Here is a 19,205-nt window from a genome sequence, read left to right as displayed (position 1 = left end):
AGACGACTTTCGTGTTTTGAGAAAATGCTGATTCCAAACGTACTCGGCGAGTAGGGTCGATTACTCGGCGAGTTGTATCGAACTTTCGCGATTCTAGACGCGCTGACTTGCCGTACACGGGTTTTAAGTGACGGACTCGCCGAGTAGGTCACTGGACTCGCCGAGTAGCCTCTGTTTTGTGAAAATCTATATAAAGGGACTTTCAGATCGATACCCTAGCATGGAGAGAAACCCTAGGAGGCTGAGAAACGATTGGAAGTGCTGCTAGGTCGTGAGGAACTGAAGAATCAACCCTACATTCAATTGGGAAGAGAATCAAGACAATTTTGGTTTATTCTAAGTAACTTTTTGATTTGAATCATGTTTACATACTTTGATTTCGTTTTTGATTTTATGTTTACTGCAATCATGAGCTAAAAACTTATTCTTCTGTTAGGGTAGACAATTTTGTGAACATGGATTGATTATTTGAGTAGGATTAATTTTAATTGCTAATTATGTTTAGTTAAGCTTGTTAAAGAACCTTATGTGTTGACAATAACTATTCTTCTGTTAATAAATTAGTAATTAAGTTGTATGAACATCTCTTAGTTATTAATTTCATATGATTTATTGTGACCACATAGTTGTATGTCTAGGAATAACGAATGTGAAACTAGAATTAACTAGAAGATAGGTAAGTTAATGTGTGAGATTGTTTGATGAACATCAGCAATAGGTTAATTGAAGGGTCAATTTAATTAACCATTACAAGTCTTACTTAACCCGAATCAATAATCTAGGAAACCCGTTAATTTAGACAACTGGCCATTGCTTGAGTTAATTTGTTTTCTAAGAATTAGGAATAGCAAACATGAACCTAATTATCTTAATCGGTAGCCAATGAAGAATTAATCCGATACATTAAAATCATCCATGGGAACAAATGAGTTGTACCTAAACAGAAGTCCTCTTTACTATTGAATTTAGTTGGTAATTAATTGTTTTAGTTGCTAGTTAGTTAATTTGTGTGTTGGTTATTCTAATCAAGTTTCTAGTCTTGTAAAACTAGAGAAAACCCCCCTTTTTGTTATTTGTTTTATTTAGATAATATTAGCATTTATTTTAATTGTTTACCGTTCCCTGTGTTCGATACCCTACTTGTTTGAACTATATTACTAATCGATAGGTACACTGCCTTTCGTGTGTTTATTTTGTGTCTAAGTTAGTAGGATTAAAACTAGTTGGTTTTACACACATTAGCTAACCACAATAAGCATAGCATAGACCATGTTTTAACGAAGTTACCCCTCTGAAACGCTCTTCATATAAGTTATAGCCAATAAAGGTTGCAGTCTTTGATAATTTTGCAACTTTAATTTCATTTAACTTTTCGGGGAAAATGACTCAGGAGGGTAACCAACTGTTGAGTTGTTCTCATTTGGTCCCTTTCCTTTTTTTTTGTACTCAATATACAATCGAACTTGTTGTTTATGTTCACCATAACCCTTTGATCGGCTATCACAGGTCAAAAAAGCCGGTCAAAAGGGTTATGGTAAACACAAATAATAAGTTTAATGGTATATTGAATACAAAAAAGGAAGGAGACTAAATGAGTACAAATGCAAAAGTTAATTACCCTCAAGAGTCATTTTCCCTTTTTTTTTTAACTTATTTTGAAACTCATATATTACATTGGTTTATTTAAAAAAAATAAATATGAATGACTATATATTTGAGAAAATTTTAAATTTATAAGAAAAATGAGAAAAATATTGAGTTATTAAAATTCAAGTGTTTTTTTTTTCTCTTTTAGATTTCAACATATAATTTAAATAAATAAACAAAGAAAAGTAATGAGACTTTAATTTAAAATTTTAGAAATTAAAAGGTAAATCTGTTAATGAAATTGATATATATTTATTATTATATTTATTGTAGTTATTATATATAAATGTTATATAGAATTTAATAAGATAGAAAATTTATAAAATGTAATTTAAAATAACTATAAAATAACATGTGACAAAATAAATGAAAATGTGAAATGTGGCAAAAGATCTATTTATTAGAGTAGATATAGGTAGATTGTCAAAAGAGTAACCTCTCAATTTTTTAGCTTTTTACAAATTTGTATTACATGTTTTTCGTTATAAAAGATTTATAAGATATATTATCATAAAGTATTTAAATATTTAAATAAATTCAAAACATAATGATTATCACAAATTTATTATCTCAAAATATTTAATTTTATAAAAAGTAACAAATTTGAAGCAACTTTTGAACATAAAGATTAAATTTTATATTTATGATCAACTAATACAAATGTAACTAATAATTATTGCATCTAAAATATAACAAGTCAGTTAAGAGGGTGTTTGAGATTTCATCTAAAAACTATTTTTTAACTTATTGACTTTTTGAAAAGTCAGTAAGTTAAAAAAATGTTTGGATATTTAATAAAGACTTTTAAAACAACTTTTGGTTTAATATTTGAAAAGGGTTTTGAAGAAGATACAATTTGTGATGTTTTAGAATGACTTATGACTTATTAAAATAAAAAACAAGCAAAAGTCAATAAGTTAACCAAACACTTTTTAACTTATTTACTTTTGTCACTAAAAATCTAATCAAAACACTTTTTTAAAATCTCATTTTCCCAAATTAATAAGTCAATAAGTCCTTTTAGAAAAAAAGTCATTTTTAACTTCAAAATGAAATCCCAAACACCCTCTAAAAAACCATAAATATATAAACCAAAAATTTGAGGGCCCAAAATTGTCACATGAAAGTTTGATACCACTATGATGTAAAGGAATAATATAGCTCCAAATTTGATGTTATAGTATTGATTTACAACAAAATGATGTTGCGTTGGAGAGAAGTGGTGCAGAATATTGGATTTTTTGCTGTGTTGGAGATGCCCTATGTATACCCAAAAGCAAGTATTTTTTGTATGTTTGTGAAACGTCAATAACTGAAACTCACAATACCTGTATGCGGAAAAAAATTCTAAAAAAGAAAGCTTTGATGAACTAAAAAATTTCATTTACAATATGAAGCATTTTTTTTGGAAATTTTGGGCATAATTCGATAGAAAGGAGGCACATAATACAATTGAAACAGAGCAGTAACTTTCTATTGTACTATCCTCATAATCCTATATTTGAGGACTGCGGAGAGACAAATGGGACTCTGCACCAGTTTAGTATCCCTTACTAAATATCTTCTATTAGAATATTATACCTAGATAATTCACTTCCATTTTAATGGTAATCTTGCAACCCTTTTCCTGTAAGCTCCAAGACTCCCGAATCCAAACTTCAGTTCACTAAAATGCATAAATGATGTCAGCATTCTCTTTCAATAAAAAAAATGATGTCAGCATGTTATGAACTGATTTGTAATAACAGATTCAATAACATAAAAACCACCAAATGATTCTAATATTGATTGGAAACACTGTATAATACCCAAAGATTACAAGAACGAAGGATAAGTTAGCTGATTCGAGATAGCCACTCTCCCAAGAGGAAATAATTCCGGTTTAACAGAAAAGATCCATGCCTCACTGCCTGCCCATGGCCCTCTATTTATACTATCTAACATAACAAACTAGTATAAAATGCCCAAATTGCCCCTAACACCCCTGCACCAATAAGATGCTCCTTATTTGTTGATTTCCCCAAACTACCCCCTATCTAAACAATATCACTGAAGAGGGTGCATAACACAGCATCAGCCTCAGGGAATAAAAATTTTGAAATCCAGAAGAACTTCTAACCATATTGAGCTTCACTTTAAAAAGCGGATCTCCTCAGCTTGTATAGATCTTCGTTTGGTACCAACTATACCAAACAGTAGCTCAGAATAGCAATGTTTTATGTATGTGTAGTAGAGTGCAAGCCAAAGACACTGCAGATGCAGAACACCCCACTTCTTTGTATGACTTCCAAGTCTTTCATTTTGATCTATAGGGTCACCAAAATCTGCTAAGCATTGTCAACCATATATAATTTTACATAGAAGGAAATTACACACACCACGAAGACAAACACCTCGAAAAAGAATGCCCCTGATTTAAATACACAAAACAAAAACATAACCGCAAAAATGTCCTCAGCAGCCTCAGGGAATAAAGAGTTGCGCACTTTTCAAAACAGAGGTTAAACCCAAGCATGCAAACCATTTGCTTAAAGGCTTGTATGAGACTGAATCACGACAACTCTTGTGCTTTCACGCGTTCATGTCTAATGACCCCAAGGCTTGCTATGAAGAGGTGTTAGCGAAGCTTGTGAATTATTGTGAAGGGCATCCATTGGCTCTTAAACTTTTGGGCGAGTCTCTGCATAACCGTGACGTAGCTTATTGGGAGGGGCTCATAGAAACGCTAAAGAAAGAGAACGGTACCCCTGTAAATAATGTCTTAAGAATAAGCTTCGACTCTTTGCCATCCGAAAATGATAAGGACTTGTTTAAGCATATTGCTTGTTTTTTTGTTGGAACAGATAGAGATGTTACTGAAGCAATATTAAAGGCATGTAATATAAACACAAGTGTTGCATTCACGAATCTCATTGACAGATGTCTTCTTAGTATTGGAGGGAATAACGACTTAATGATGCATTAGTTGCTCCAAGAGATGGGAAAAACCATAGTACGTGAAGAATCACCAAACAAGCCATGGAAGCGAAGTCGATTATGGTGTCATGAAGAGTCATTCGAAGTGTTGAAACGAAAAAAGGTAAGAGGCCATGTATACTTGTTCAAAGGTTTTTTTTATATGTATAAATGGTGATGACATTTTTTAATTCTTTTGCATTGCCTTTCTTCTTAGGGTACAGAAAATGTTCTAGGCTTCACCCTTGACATGAGAATGCTTGAGAAAGATAAGTTATGTGGATCAATTGAGTTCAAAACAGATGCACTGAGTAACATGGATAATTTGATGCTACTACAACTCAATTATATGAAAATAAAAGGGACTTACAAGAAGTTTCCAGAAAAACTTAGATGGTTGTGTATGCATGGGTTTCCTTTGGAGTCTATACCTTCAAACTTACTGATGGATAATCTTGTTTCGCTGGACATGTCATATAGCAAGATTAAATCATTTGATGTTTGTTATCGGTTTTCACAACGACCTCATAATAGGCTCAAGGTAACTTATCTCCCTTTATTATTATTCCATGTTGATATGATGAATTTCATTATTGTTCTAACGTTTCTTTGTTTCAGAAGTTGTTTGGATCGTTGTCAAAAGACAAAAGCTTGCTTGGATCACTGAAGTTTCTTAATCTAAGTTTCTGTGATCGGCTCACGAAGCTGGGTGGCTTTGACAGGCTTCCTGCACTTGAGAGTTTAATAGTTCGAAGTTGCATTGGTTTGCTTGAGGTTTCCGAATCAATTGGGCAATGTGTTGAACTTGTCCTTGTTGATCTGAGCTACTGCAACAAGCTTAAAAAACTTCCAGGAATCATAGGCATGTTAAAGAAGACTAAAACACTATTGCTAGATGGTTGTGATCTCGGTGAACCTCGAATGCTCAAAGCTAATAAAAAAGCCTCTTCTTCTACTGGTCTGGAAGCTATACCAAATGATTTAAAGTTCTTTGATATTTCTTTACCGAGCTCTTTAGTAAGTGTGTCACTTGCAAATAATAATTTGTCCACCAAATCCTTTCCCATGGACTTCAGTGAGCTATCAATGTTAAAGGAATTATGTTTAGATGACAATCCTATAAAATCTCTACCCAACTGTGTGAGAAGTCTTCCTAGGCTTGAGATACTTACTATGAGAAACTGTAAAATGCTGACGTCAGTCGAGCATCCTCCACATACGCTAACGCAATTATTCCTCTCTGATGGCTCTTCACTACAAAAAGTTTTATTTGATCCAGGAATCGGCCCACTCAGTGAACTCGTAGTACCATGGGAACCGGTAGTTTCATCATTTGAAATTCAAGGCATGATCAAAATCCAACCAATGGAAGATGTAGAGGAGAATGTATTACACAGATTGGGCTGGAATAAGATGTTCATCCTAAAGAAAAAGGGCATGGGAATAGAGGAATTTCAGATTCAGGTTTTCTCTAGCTAACTATATATATTTGTGTGAATATAATTTATGCTCATGAATTAAGCTTGTGTTTTGTAGATGTATTATGAATTTGGAATATTCAGCACAATTTATTTGGGAAAAAAATGCCACATAGGATTATGCGTAGAAGCAAGGGGCCATCCATATCATTTACCATCCCCTCATCTCTTAACAACCTCAGAGGATTGAATGTCTGTTGTGTGCGGATGTGTGAACTTCTGAATTCTCGATCCCACTCTATTCATATTCCGGAGACTGTCGTTAGTAATATAACAAAGAATCGTACCTGGATGTACCGTCATTGGGATAATAAAGTCATTGTACGTGAAGAGTGTGTAATATTTTTAAGCCATTGGATGTTTGGGATGAATGAGATGGAAGCTGGTGACCAGGTTACTATTACTATTCTAGATTGGCCAAATCATGTTACAAAGGAGTGTGGGGTGAGTTTTGTGTATGATGATGGAGAAGAAGAAGATGTGTTATGTTATTACAAGTCATGGAATCACATCATTGGTGGAGATCTCACTGGATTTCAAACAACAGGAGAATACACCCTAGAGAAATGGCGTATTTTGTTGCCTTGCCATGCATCTTTTACTAGACAATTTGGATCCAACATCTGCTATACAGGTACATATCATTCTAACAGTGTCGTTTGTGGTGGATTTATAGATTTTATTAACCTCTATATCAAGAGTTTCTTTTATAAATTAAAAAGTTATTTTGAACCTTTTAAATGTATCCAACCAGATGGACAATGGATTGACCCAAGTATTAATACGTCTAAATGCACATATATATATATATATATATATATATATATATATATATATATATATATATATATATATATATATACATATATATATACACACACACACATTTGAGACCATGTTAATTTTGTGAGACATGTGGACGCGATCTTAGACACTCATCTTGAAGATACAAAAATATAAAAAAATTTAAAAATGTAAAATAAAAGTAAAAAATCTGAAAATTCTTTTTTTAAATATTATCTTTGTTATTTAATATATCCAAAATAATATATATATATATATATATATATATATATATATATATATATATATATATATATATATATATATATAGACACACACACACACACACACACACACACACACATATATATATATATATATATATATATATATATATAATAAAAGTTACTGTTTTTTCAAAATATACGTGAAGTATTCTAATAGAATATTAAACTGTAAATAATTAAATCGAATTTTTAGAATGTCAAAATATTTTAATATTGTACTAAAATTGATAGATATTTTAAAATATTCTAATATTCTACTATAATTATTAGATTTCTTAGAATATTCTAACATTTTATTAGAACTCTTATTCATAGTTTAATATTCTACTAGAATAATCTAACATATCGATTTGAATATGTACAGTATAATATTCTATTAGAATATTTCACGTATATTTTGTAAAAAAAAACGGTAATTTTGTTTATTTAGTTATCTTTTTGATAATATAAATGACGAAAATAATATTTAAAAATTTTTCGAAAATTTTCATTTATTTTTCATTATTTTTTTTTATCTCCAAAACGAATGATTGGTATTACATCCTCATGTCTCATAGAATATGATCGTCTCGTATAAATCTAACTCTATAGGGCTGAGTTATTGTGCGAACCAAAAAAACGTGTGAACTTGCGAACACATAATTAGTTCATCATTTTTCAACACTAAAAAACATCAATCTTTTCCAAATGGTGCGTATAAGAAATATCTAGGCTTAAAAAAAGATTTGACAAATTATATATTTATTTTCGAAATTTACGTGTATGCACAATCTGCAGTCGTATGGACTGCTGATGAACACAATCAGCAGTCCATATGACTATTGATTGTGCTCATCAGCAGTACATATGATTGCTGATTATGCTCATCAGCAATCATACAAAAAAGCCAAAAAAAAATGATGAGATGATTATGAGTTCGTAAGTTCTCACAAATTTTTTGGTTCTCAAAAGAACATTTATCTCTCTCTCTCTCTCTCTCTCTATATATATATATATATATATATATATATATATATATATATATATATTAGATCGAATCTAGATCAAGACACAACTCATTAAGAGACGTAGCTACAACTACTTTATCGAAGAGCATGTATGTGAATGATAATTAACCAAGTACTTTTTTTCATAATGAAGATCTAGTACACTTTAGAACTTTATCAAAAAGGAATTCAGACATGCTTGGTCACACCTGAGGTATCCTCTTTGACACCCAAACCTTTCTTTTTGTCACATGAATAAAAGGCACACACAACCAAATATGCTATCATTGAAATTTTTAATTGGTTTAGGATGTAAGAAAGCAAGAGTTATAATCTTGCAATGGATGCTTGGAGATCGCATCATCAAAACGTACGGGTATGCTCCACGGATATATTAGAAGGATCATGGAAAATGTGGAAGGAATTGTACCGAAAAGCTTCAAAGGGAGGCTGGAACACAACACTAAAACCACACAGAGCCTCGATTTGTGGGGTCTCAACACCCATTTATACTCTTTATACTCATAGCTTAGAAGTCTTATCAATACCTTGTGTCTTTCTTGCCTGAATTACGTTTGTACATACATAATATATCCATACTTTGAGGGGCTCACATTCATTGCATCCAAAAGTTTGATTAATATTTCTGGAGCAGAAATTTATAAATATATACCTTCAAAGAATTCACATTTATAAATGGTTGCATCACAATCAAATTTATGTCTGTAGCGGCCCCAAATGATGATGTACCTTGTTATTTTTGTTTTGAAGAATTGTTAATGATTAAAAAATTGTTAGATTAATTCTTCTGTATTCAAATTACAACATCCATCTGCCCTCCAGGATCAGTGAGAACACTCTTAGAAGTGAACTTTTTTGTGAAAAGAGATCTCACAAAGTTCCTATGGTTTTCCCATGTTGACTAATATATAACGATGATGGTTGGTCTCATTATAGAATCACAACCATACGTAACTAGAGTAGACAATTAAACTGTTTTGATGGAAGAAAATCTTTGTTACCATGCCATTTATACAAACAGATTGTGCACATATCAATCTGTTAGTATATCAAACATTTCAATAGCCACTTGTGCAATTACACAAACAGATTAAGTATATATAAATATTCCACAGGACCCTTTGTATTGTGAGAGAAAAGAGAAACTGAGCACCATATGGTTTAACAAACAAATTTTCCATATAAGGTTATTAAGTTTACACTTAATTCGGAATGGAAGGAAAAAAGAAACAGAGCACCATATGGTTTAACAATGGCACTCAAGCAACTACTATGTATTTGTAATAAAAGAAAGAGATTGAATTTGTAACCCTCAAAAGAATTATTAAAAGGTACGTAAAATATGTACCTTATGCCAATATGTCCGAGTCAGGTTCTTGAAGTTGGGAAGTTAGAATCTTAAGAAGAAGGAATTACAAAGTATTAACAGACAGATGGCTCCTCTTCCTTATTACATTAATCACTTTGTAAATGAGGCCTCTTAATTTCTAAATGCATAAATTATCCTAAACCCTAAATGATGGATATTTTATCAATAGCTCCAATCAAATCCTATACCTGCAGCAACAATAATGCATCAAAGCTATGACTACTAAGAACAGAGCTCAATTAAACAAACATATATACAAACTAGAATCATATGATAGTAAATGGCAATTGTCTTAACATTCTCTATTTCCTGTTATGGAACCTGTAATGAATGGAATACCACCCCAATAGGCATGGGAGTTATCTTATATAAATACTAGAAAAATGATACAGTATACACCCCTCAAGTATACAATAAATCTAATAGTTTACATAAATATAAGCTAGGCTAATATCCCCCCTCAAGCAAGAGGCGGTGACCCAAGGCGCAACATGCGACGAAACTGCTCAAACTGCGGTCAAGGAAGACTCTTAGTGAAGATGTCAGCGACTTGAAGCTTGGTAGGAACAAACATGGTGACCAGTTTTCCGGATGCAACTAGCTCGCGAACAAAATGATAGTCATGGTCAATGTGTTTAGCACGTTTGTGAGCGACTGGATTTTGAGTGAGAAATAATGCACTCTGATTATCACAAAGAAGTGTAGGACGACCGGTGGGCAAAGCATATAAGTCTTGTAACAGATGAGTAATCCAAATAATTTCAGCTGCCGTGTTCGCCATGGCTCGATATTCAGACTCACAACTGGAGCGGGAAACTGTGGGCTGTTTCTTAGCACTCCATGATACAAGATTACCCCCCAGGAATATCGAGTACCCATAAGTAGAGCGGCGAGTTTCAAGACACTGGGCCCAATCGGCATCAGAATAACTAACAATGGCAATAGAATGAGGGTGTGTGAAGGTGAGGCCAAACGATAGAGTACCCTTGACATAGCGAATAAGGCGTTTGACCGCTTGAAAATGAGCCTTGGTCGGAGCAGCAAGAAACTGGCTAAGTTGGTTAACCGCATAGGAAATGTCGGGGCGAGTAATGGTCAAATATTGCAGAGCACCAACCAACGAGCAGAAGAGGGTGGGATCGGCAAAGGCAGGACCGTCACGAACCAAACCGGTATTGGCAGCAAGAGGAGTAGGCACCGGTTTGGCATGAAGAAGAACGGAACGTGAGACAATGTCATGAGCATACTTGGCCTGACACAGAAACAGGCCACTAGAATGATGCACAGCTTCGAGGCTAAGAAAGTAATTTAGCCGCCCAAGATCTTTAATACGAAACTCAGCATGAAGACGAGAAATAAACGAGGATATGATAGCATCATCGGAGCCGGTGACAATCAAGTCATCAACATAGACCAAAAAATAAATAATTCAGGAGTCTCGGTGAAACACAAATAGAGACGGATCAGCACGGCTACAAGTAAAACCATGTTGAACTAAAAATGAACTGAGACGATGAAACCATGCACGCGGTGCCTGTTTTAGACCATAAATAGCTTTATTAAGTTTGCACACATAGTCGGGATGGCGAGAATCCGCAAAGCCCAGGGGTTGGTGCATGAACACCGTGTCATCCAAGGTGCCGTGAAGGAAGGCATTGTTCACATCGAGTTGGCGCAACCGCTAACCATTAACAACGGCAAGAGTGATAACAACACGAACGGTAGCCGCCTTGACCACCGGACTAAACGTATGAGAGAAATCAAGACCCGGAACTTGACTAAATCCTTGCGCAACAAGGCGAGCTTTATGGCGCTCAACCGTCGCATCCGCACGATATTTGGTGCGAAACAACCACCAGCAACCGACAATATTGGCATGAGACGGACAAGGAACGAGAGTCCAAGTCTTATTTTGATGAAGAGCCGCAACCTCAGCATGCATGGCATCACGCCAATGAGAAATACACAAGGCATCCGCATAAGATGAAGGCACCGGGGCAGAAAAAACCTGCGTAAACAAAGAGTGAGAATGTAAGTGTGCCAAATCAACCCGGTAACGCGGCTTGAAGATCCCAGATTTTGCCCGTGTGGTCATCGGATGAGAGGGAGGTGGCATGCGAGGCGACGGAGGAGAATCCGACTCGGAATCAGGGCCCAATTCAGCACCAGTATCAGGATCGGAGTCAGACTCGGACGACGAAGCATCGGAGGCGGATGATGGATCAGAGGCGGCACCCTGCGATGAGTCGGAATCAGATGGGAAAGTTGCTGGCGTCTGGGGTGGTACCGGATCAGTGCACACGGTGCAGGGGCGCGAAGTAGTCGGGCTGGAGACCTTGGGAGGAGGAGCAGGAACAACGGCAGGAGGAATCACGGGGTCGACGGGCTCGGAACCAGCGACAAAGGACTACATCGGAAGAGACCCAATATGGGCGGTAGTATGTGTGTCTCGAAACAGAAAACAGGATTCATCAAATCGGGCATGGCAGGTGACAAAGACACGATTAGAAACCGGATCGAGACAAAGAAACCCCTTGTATTGCGAGTGATACCCAATAAAAACACACGAAATGCTCTGTGGTGATAGTTTATGATCCGCATAGTCCCGCAAATATGGATAAACCCGACAACCTAGAATACGAAAATTGGCATAAATGGGGGCGCGATCAAATAAAACCTCAATTGGAGAGTGCATGGCCAACACCTTAGTGGGAAGACGATTAATTATGTGCACCGCGGTACTCAAAGCATGCGTCCAATAAGAGACCGGAAGATAGGCATGAAACATCATAGCAAGTCCCGTTTCCACAATATGGCGGTGTTTACGTTCGACCCGCCCGTTTTGTTGAGGCGTGTAAGGGCAAGAGATACGGTGAAAAATGCCATGGCTTTGTAACAAAGCCTTTACTTTATTGTTTAAAAATTTCGTACCTGCATCAGTTTGAAAAGTCTTGATTTTTGTAGAAAATTGTGTCTCAACAAAGGCCATAAATGTCGCAAAAACACCATAAAAATCGGATTTATTTTTAAGTGGATAGAACCACGTGAAACGCGAAAAGTCATCCACAAATGTAACATAATATCGATAGGAGGCAACTGAAACAACAGGAGATGGACCCCAAAGGTCACAATGAATTAAATCCAAGACCTTTGAGGCACGTTGGTCATTAATCTCAAAGGGAATACGATGAGACTTGGCAAGTGGACAAGGAGAACATACAACGGGTTTTGGTAAAATAGAAGAAACCATTACATGACCATCTTTATTCAATTTAGAAATAACATCAAAATTCACGTGCCCTAAACAGGAGTGCCATAATTCAAAAGACGTGGTGGGACGTTTAGTAGCAAACAACGAACAAGTCATCGGTTTATTGGGGAGAACATAGAGCCCGCGGTCATGCCTTCCTTGTGCTAGAATTTTCTTCGTGACCGGATCCTAAATAGAACATGAATTTTTCGAGAAAAGGACATCGACATCATTATCAGAAGTCAACTTGCTCACAGATAATAAATTTTTAGTAAGTTTTGGGACAACTAAAACATCTCGCAATTTAATACGATTTGTGAGAGTAGAAGTCCCTATAGAGGTAATTGGAAGAGTTGTACCATTACCAAAATGAACCGAACCGTCGCCATGGAAAGGCTCAGATTGAGTGACCGAGCCCGAGGAGGAGATCATATGGTCCGAGGCCCCGGAGTCAACATACCAATCCGGAGCGGGTGGAGTGATGCGACAATTCGCTAAAAACGCCTTCGTCAAGTCCCTTTCATTTGGAATAGAGTTGGATGCAAAAATGGAAAGTCGAGGGCAAGCACTAGCAAAATGCCCATTTAGTCTACATAGTTGGCAATGAGGAGGCCGACGGCCGCGACCACGACCGCCACGAAAAGCACCACGACCACCGGAGCCACCACCGCGACCCCGACCAACAGAAAACGCGGGAGCAGCCCCGCTAGGCGTTGAAACAACGGAAAAGGCAACAGCAGGGGTGGGCTGCCCATGGATCAATTTGATGAACAATTCATGGCTTTCGGCTTGCGCAAGGAGATCCCAGAATGAGTGAGTGATATGCGAGGTGCGAACCCCAATGGAAAAAGCTTCAAAACTGCTGCCGAGGCCACATAAAAACCAATGAAATTTGTTGGATTCATCAACGGCTTGACCAATAGCCGCTAGTTGGTCACAAATGGCCTTGAACTTGTGACCATAATCAGAAACGGGAGAGTCACCCTTGGAGAGAAGCCAAAGTTGTTCGCGTAGATTTTGAACCCGTTCCATGGAGGAGTTTCCATAGGCAGATTCGAGAGCAGTCGAGATGACACTGGCGGAGGAAAGACCCACGATTTCAGAAAAAGCTTCCTCCGTGAGGGAGGCTTGGAGGAGAAGGACCATGCATTGATCGGCGGCTTGCCATTCTATAAAGGCCGGATTCTCAACTTGCTTGGCGTCCACGGTATGATGAGTGGGTGGAGTTTCCGAGGAGCCATCGACATGTGCAAGGAGATATTGATAATTTAGGAGGGGAACCATTTGATTTACCCACAAAAGATAGTTGGAAGAAGAGAGACGAACGGTGATGAGATGAATGAGGGTGTTCATCGGGAGGGTGGAGTCATTAGAGGAGCCGGCCATGGTGAGATCGCCGGAAACAATGGAGGATTCGATTATGAGGAAGGAGAGGAAGGGAGGGGTTGAAGGGCTCTGATACCATGTAATGAATGGAATACCACCCCAATAGGCATGGGAGTTATATTATATAAATACTAGAAAAATGATACAGTATACACCCCTCAAGTATACAATAAATCTAATAGTTTACATAAATATAAGCTAGGCTAATAGAACCAATTCAAGCCCATTCTTGTTATATAAAAAGAAATTTATACGAATTTCATAGCATATTGGTTATTATGCAAAAGTTAAGGACATAAATCACAAATAACTCGGCCAGAAATTGGAGCAATCAAGCACATGAATCGCAAATAATGGAACGTAGGAACTCAGACCGTTAAGGGAAGTAATATAAAAAAGGTTGTAATATTCCTAAGAACAGAAAGTGTATGTCGATTAATTTAATAATTTTTCTTTGATATATATAAATGCCATATATAATATAAAGTGTATGTCGATTAGCCCCTTTAATTTTTTTATATTTGTGAGTCTGTTAAACTAAAACCACCTAGGTTAAAAGCCCAAGTAACATCGCACTTTAATTTAATTGTCATAATCGAATACACTGTGTTTGGAATTCAAGATTAATTATTAAACCTACCCACAAAGACACATATGACATTACCCTTTTTTCAATTAAATGATGAGTTTGACTTTGAAGAACAATTTCTTGCTTTTTGCTACTCGCTTTGAAGATCAATTTTCTTGCTTTCACTACTACTATGCTAATTAATGAGGTAACTTTTCATTTTTATTACATTTAATTTTTCAAGTAATTTGTAATTGACAATATAATCAACTTGTAAGTAGCTACGCTATATCTAAGTTCTAACTAATTATTTTAGTAAATGGGTGAATTAACTGATAACATTGGTGAAGTTTGTACCCTACACAACACATTAGGTAACTCAGGTAACTCACAAAGGATGAAAGAGATTTGCATTTATACAAAGTGCAATTTTCTAATATATGAAACTGCCATATATGGCTTACAAGAAGAAAGCAAAACAAATACTTGAAGAAACTAAAGCACTACCACATACATGACTTCTAAAAGTAAGGAACTATCCACTACCGAAAAAAACAAAGCCAAAGAACATAAAATAAAATAAAGTAAAGGAACACATGTGCATAGCATGTGACCTGAGATAGATAAGGTGTTGTACCTGAACACTCCCTCTCAAGACCTATCTCGATCATTCTCATTTGCTCACAGAATTGAGCCATCTTCATTCTTGACAAGCCTTTAGTACGTGAATGAATCTACACACGTCTTCACATACGACAAATCAATTTCTCCTTTCAGCACCTTTTCGCGAATAAAATGATAATGAACCTCCACATGTTTTGTTCAAGCATGAAACGTTGGGTTCTTTGCAAGTTGAATTGATGATAGGTTGTCACAGAAGATTGGAATTTTGTAGTCTACCTCCTGGTTCAAATTCTTTAAGAGTTGGATCAACCACACGCTTTCTTTAGTTGTCATTGCTGCTGCTTGATACTCATCCTTAGTTGTGGAAAGGGATACAGTCAGGTTGTCTTTTACTACTCTATGATAAAGCACTAGATCTGTCACAACTAGCATTTTTGCTAGGAAATTCTACTCTCATGTAATCATTCGGCTATTGTAAAACATATACCCTAAGTGAATATTATCCAGTGCTCATTTAAATGCACCTCTCATGTTCATCAAAGAGTTTGAAACCCTAAGAACCTTTGTTTAAGTCCATATTGGACTAGGACTTCCTTATTGGGCCTAATGGACCAATAAGCATTCAATTCAACTATTTTGCGCTTGGAAACCTTATTTGGATTCTAAATGGACCCAATTCACAAATCTATAACAGTTTGGACCAATTGGGCCTAGAATGATTCATTCTAACCCTAATGGGCCTTATTGGGCCATAACTAATCCAATTAACCTTAGTGAGCCATATATCCATTCTTTTATTCTATTTGGGCTGTGAACCATTTAATGAGCTCAATGGGTCGATAACCTTCCTATGGGCTTTATAATTTTGAGTGAAGACTAAGATTGGGCCCAAACCAATTCACCTCCTCCTTCCAAATCCAATTCTCGGCCCATTTAAATAAAAAAAAGGAAATGGCTAATTAATCCACACCATAACACATCACTTTTATTTAAAGGATAACCAAACTTAATGCATCACATACATCTATGCAAGGTCCATATATCCATGCACACTCTTCTCACCCTCTCTCTTTTATTTACGACCGAAGATACATACACACATTCCATTGCAAAAAATTATCTCAAACATTCACAAGAACACTCTTTCCTTCCTCCCTAATTTTCGAGATCTTGAGCAACTTCAAGAAGGTTTCCAGCACCAAAAATCCTCATTCTTGGTAAGTCTTTACATATCCAAGTTATATAACTTCTTTCTCATGTTAGATTACTCCTTCTAAACAAGCTTTTTGGTGATCATACTCCTTAGAAATTTCTTAAACTCGAAATCCACATCAAGGTGTTGCTAGGAACAAAAATCTCTTCATCTCTTCTTCAAAACCGAAACATCAAAGCAAATGTGAGTTCATACCCCCTTGTTTTCGGTTTTCATATGATTTTTGGAGGAGAATACAAGTAAGAATGTGTAGATCTATGTGTTATATGCATGTCATGTGTGAAATCTTAGTATATTTTGTAAAAATGTGTTAGATCTAAACATATCTCGATATTCTAAGTGACATGGAGTAAAGATCCATGAACTAAGACACTATATACACCATACTATCAAGCCAAAAGTGATTACATGTTTAAGAATAAAAGTGAAAACAAAAACCTTGTTAAGGGTCAAAATTTTCAAGAAAACAAAAGATAAGGGTAAAAAACAACATTTATGTTTTTATAAGGATCAAACAGGTCCTACTTGTATAAAAATGGATTTTATGATAAACATACTTTAAAAAGGGCCAAAAATGCAAATTTAAGCTTAATGGGTCAAAACTTTCGGGCCTCACGGTTTTGGGCTCAATTTGCGAAAAAATGAAGTTTTGGGGTTAAAAATGTTATTTCGCCAAAGTATGAGTCATAAATGTAAATAAACCAAATTTAGGGGTGAAAATAATATTTATTTTCAAATTGGACCAAAAATGTAAAATTTTCCAAAATTGGGCCGAAAGAGTAAATTTTTACAAACAAGGGGCTAAAAATACACTTTTCTACAAAACAGGGTTCTAAATGTGAAAATATAACTTATTGGGCAAACCAGGAATTTCTAGACATTTGGGACAAAATTACAATTTTTTATAAATTCTAGACATTTGGGACAAAATTACAATTTTTTAAAACTTATCGATCAAGAATAGCGTTTTCTCAAAAGAGGACATTTTATATTCAATTCAGTAAATTTCGAACTAAAACAAATAACGAAATAATAACAAATGGACGTAATACAACGATAACAAATTTATTGGGCCTAACATTCACATTACGTGGCCAATGGGCCCTAAGGGCCCATTTAACTGTATGTTGAGCCCAATATTTTCCCTGACATGTTTATTGGGCTCTACGACCCACTTACATGTTAATTCGGGCCTAAGTTATGGGTCACATGTTTGTTGGGCCTTTGTGGTCCATTTACATGCCTATTGGGCTCAAATTACCCACTTACATGTTAGTGGGCCTTTGTGATCCATTTACATGCTAATTGGGCTTGGACAAAAATTCACATGCTTAGTAGATCGTAACTATATCTTTACATAATTATTGAACTTCGTATACTATTATATGTACCTTTGGATTTGATAACATACAACATACACGTAAAATTAAACACGGTATTAGAGGTTGAGATTCTAGTGAGACTTGACAGTTGGCACCTTTGAGTGTACAATCGTAGCCTGTAGTTATAACTAGAGTTTCCTGGAGGGAGAGCGGGAGTTTGTGTATGGATATATACGGGGTGACCCTCACGCCTTAGTTGTTTGCTAGAGCTAGACTAGGCCAGTCTAGGGCGACAAACCTTACCTATATCAAAACTGGCGCCTGAAAATGCCAAGACGGGCGAATTAGTCATTATCAAGCATGATTGTAACGGCTCACTTAGAGACTAACTTCATCAAGGATTTCGGTATATCTATACAAATCTAGACGATACTAAAAACATACATACATCGATACACGGTCTTGGAAATTTTATGATTACGATACTTTTATATGCAGAAAATATCGGATTTTCTAGGATAAATACACTTATACATCACCTTCCACTTACAACAGAAAATACAGGGTTTCTATCTGGATTACATTTTTGTTTATTTATACATTTCAAAAGCAGTAAACACACATGCATTAATAATTGATTTGACACATGTAACAACGTAAATTTCCAAAACATTTTTTTCACATTTTATAAAAACATAATTCATTTATTATTCATAAAAACATCATTGTTTGAAACTCAATTCATAACATATATCAATCCCAAGATCTCAATCCCGTGTGTGTACTGATCAAGCTGGCGCCTTTCCGCGATCCTCACTAGTACCTGAAACACATAACACAAAATACTATAAGCACAAAGCTTAGTAAGTTCCCCAAAATATCACACATACTAGCCACTCGAGGCTATAACTCTGTGGGTCCGTGCACCCAAACTCTGTGAACCCTCAGGTTCTAACTCTGCAAGCATGCACAACATAAATCACATAGAAGAATGCAGTGCAACAAACAATATATATATAAAACACTGTATCACATAACTCTATTTACCTACTCAAGGTAAAGTATAGTGAGAAGACTCACCTCGGATGTCTCAGTAAATCTCTGACTCGGTAACTCTGGTTTAGCCTCTACCTAATCACAAGAAATAAATACCCTAATTAATAAGACCCTCAGGGCTAGGCTAATCTCTTCCTCTCAATACATCCACTAGGAAGGGTAAAAGACTATCCTACCCTTCCTATGACCCTAAGGTCCAAACATTGACTAACCCTAAAAGTCAACGAAGCCAACGGTCAACCTTGACCAAACTCGCCGAG

General features: G+C 35.9%; 1 protein-coding gene across 1 annotated transcript; it reads left to right on the top strand.

Annotated features, from left to right (window-relative positions):
* Positions 1-4,228: 4,228 nt before the first annotated feature.
* LOC111899461 (disease resistance protein RPV1) lies at positions 4,229-8,988 on the top strand. Its single transcript, XM_023895314.1, has 7 exons — positions 4,229-4,519; positions 4,613-4,726; positions 4,820-5,143; positions 5,221-6,066; positions 6,165-6,714; positions 6,803-6,855; positions 8,935-8,988. The coding sequence occupies exons 1-7, from the start codon at positions 4,229-4,231 to the stop codon at positions 8,986-8,988; spliced, it is 2,232 nt and encodes a 743-aa protein (XP_023751082.1).
* Positions 8,989-19,205: the final 10,217 nt, after the last annotated feature.

The sequence above is a fragment of the Lactuca sativa genome, chromosome 1 (genome assembly GCF_002870075.4).
Source record: "Lactuca sativa cultivar Salinas chromosome 1, Lsat_Salinas_v11, whole genome shotgun sequence".
NCBI lineage: Eukaryota > Viridiplantae > Streptophyta > Magnoliopsida > Asterales > Asteraceae > Lactuca > Lactuca sativa.
The sequence above is the reverse complement of the archived record's forward strand: the minus strand, read 5'-3'. Positions and strand labels throughout refer to the sequence as shown.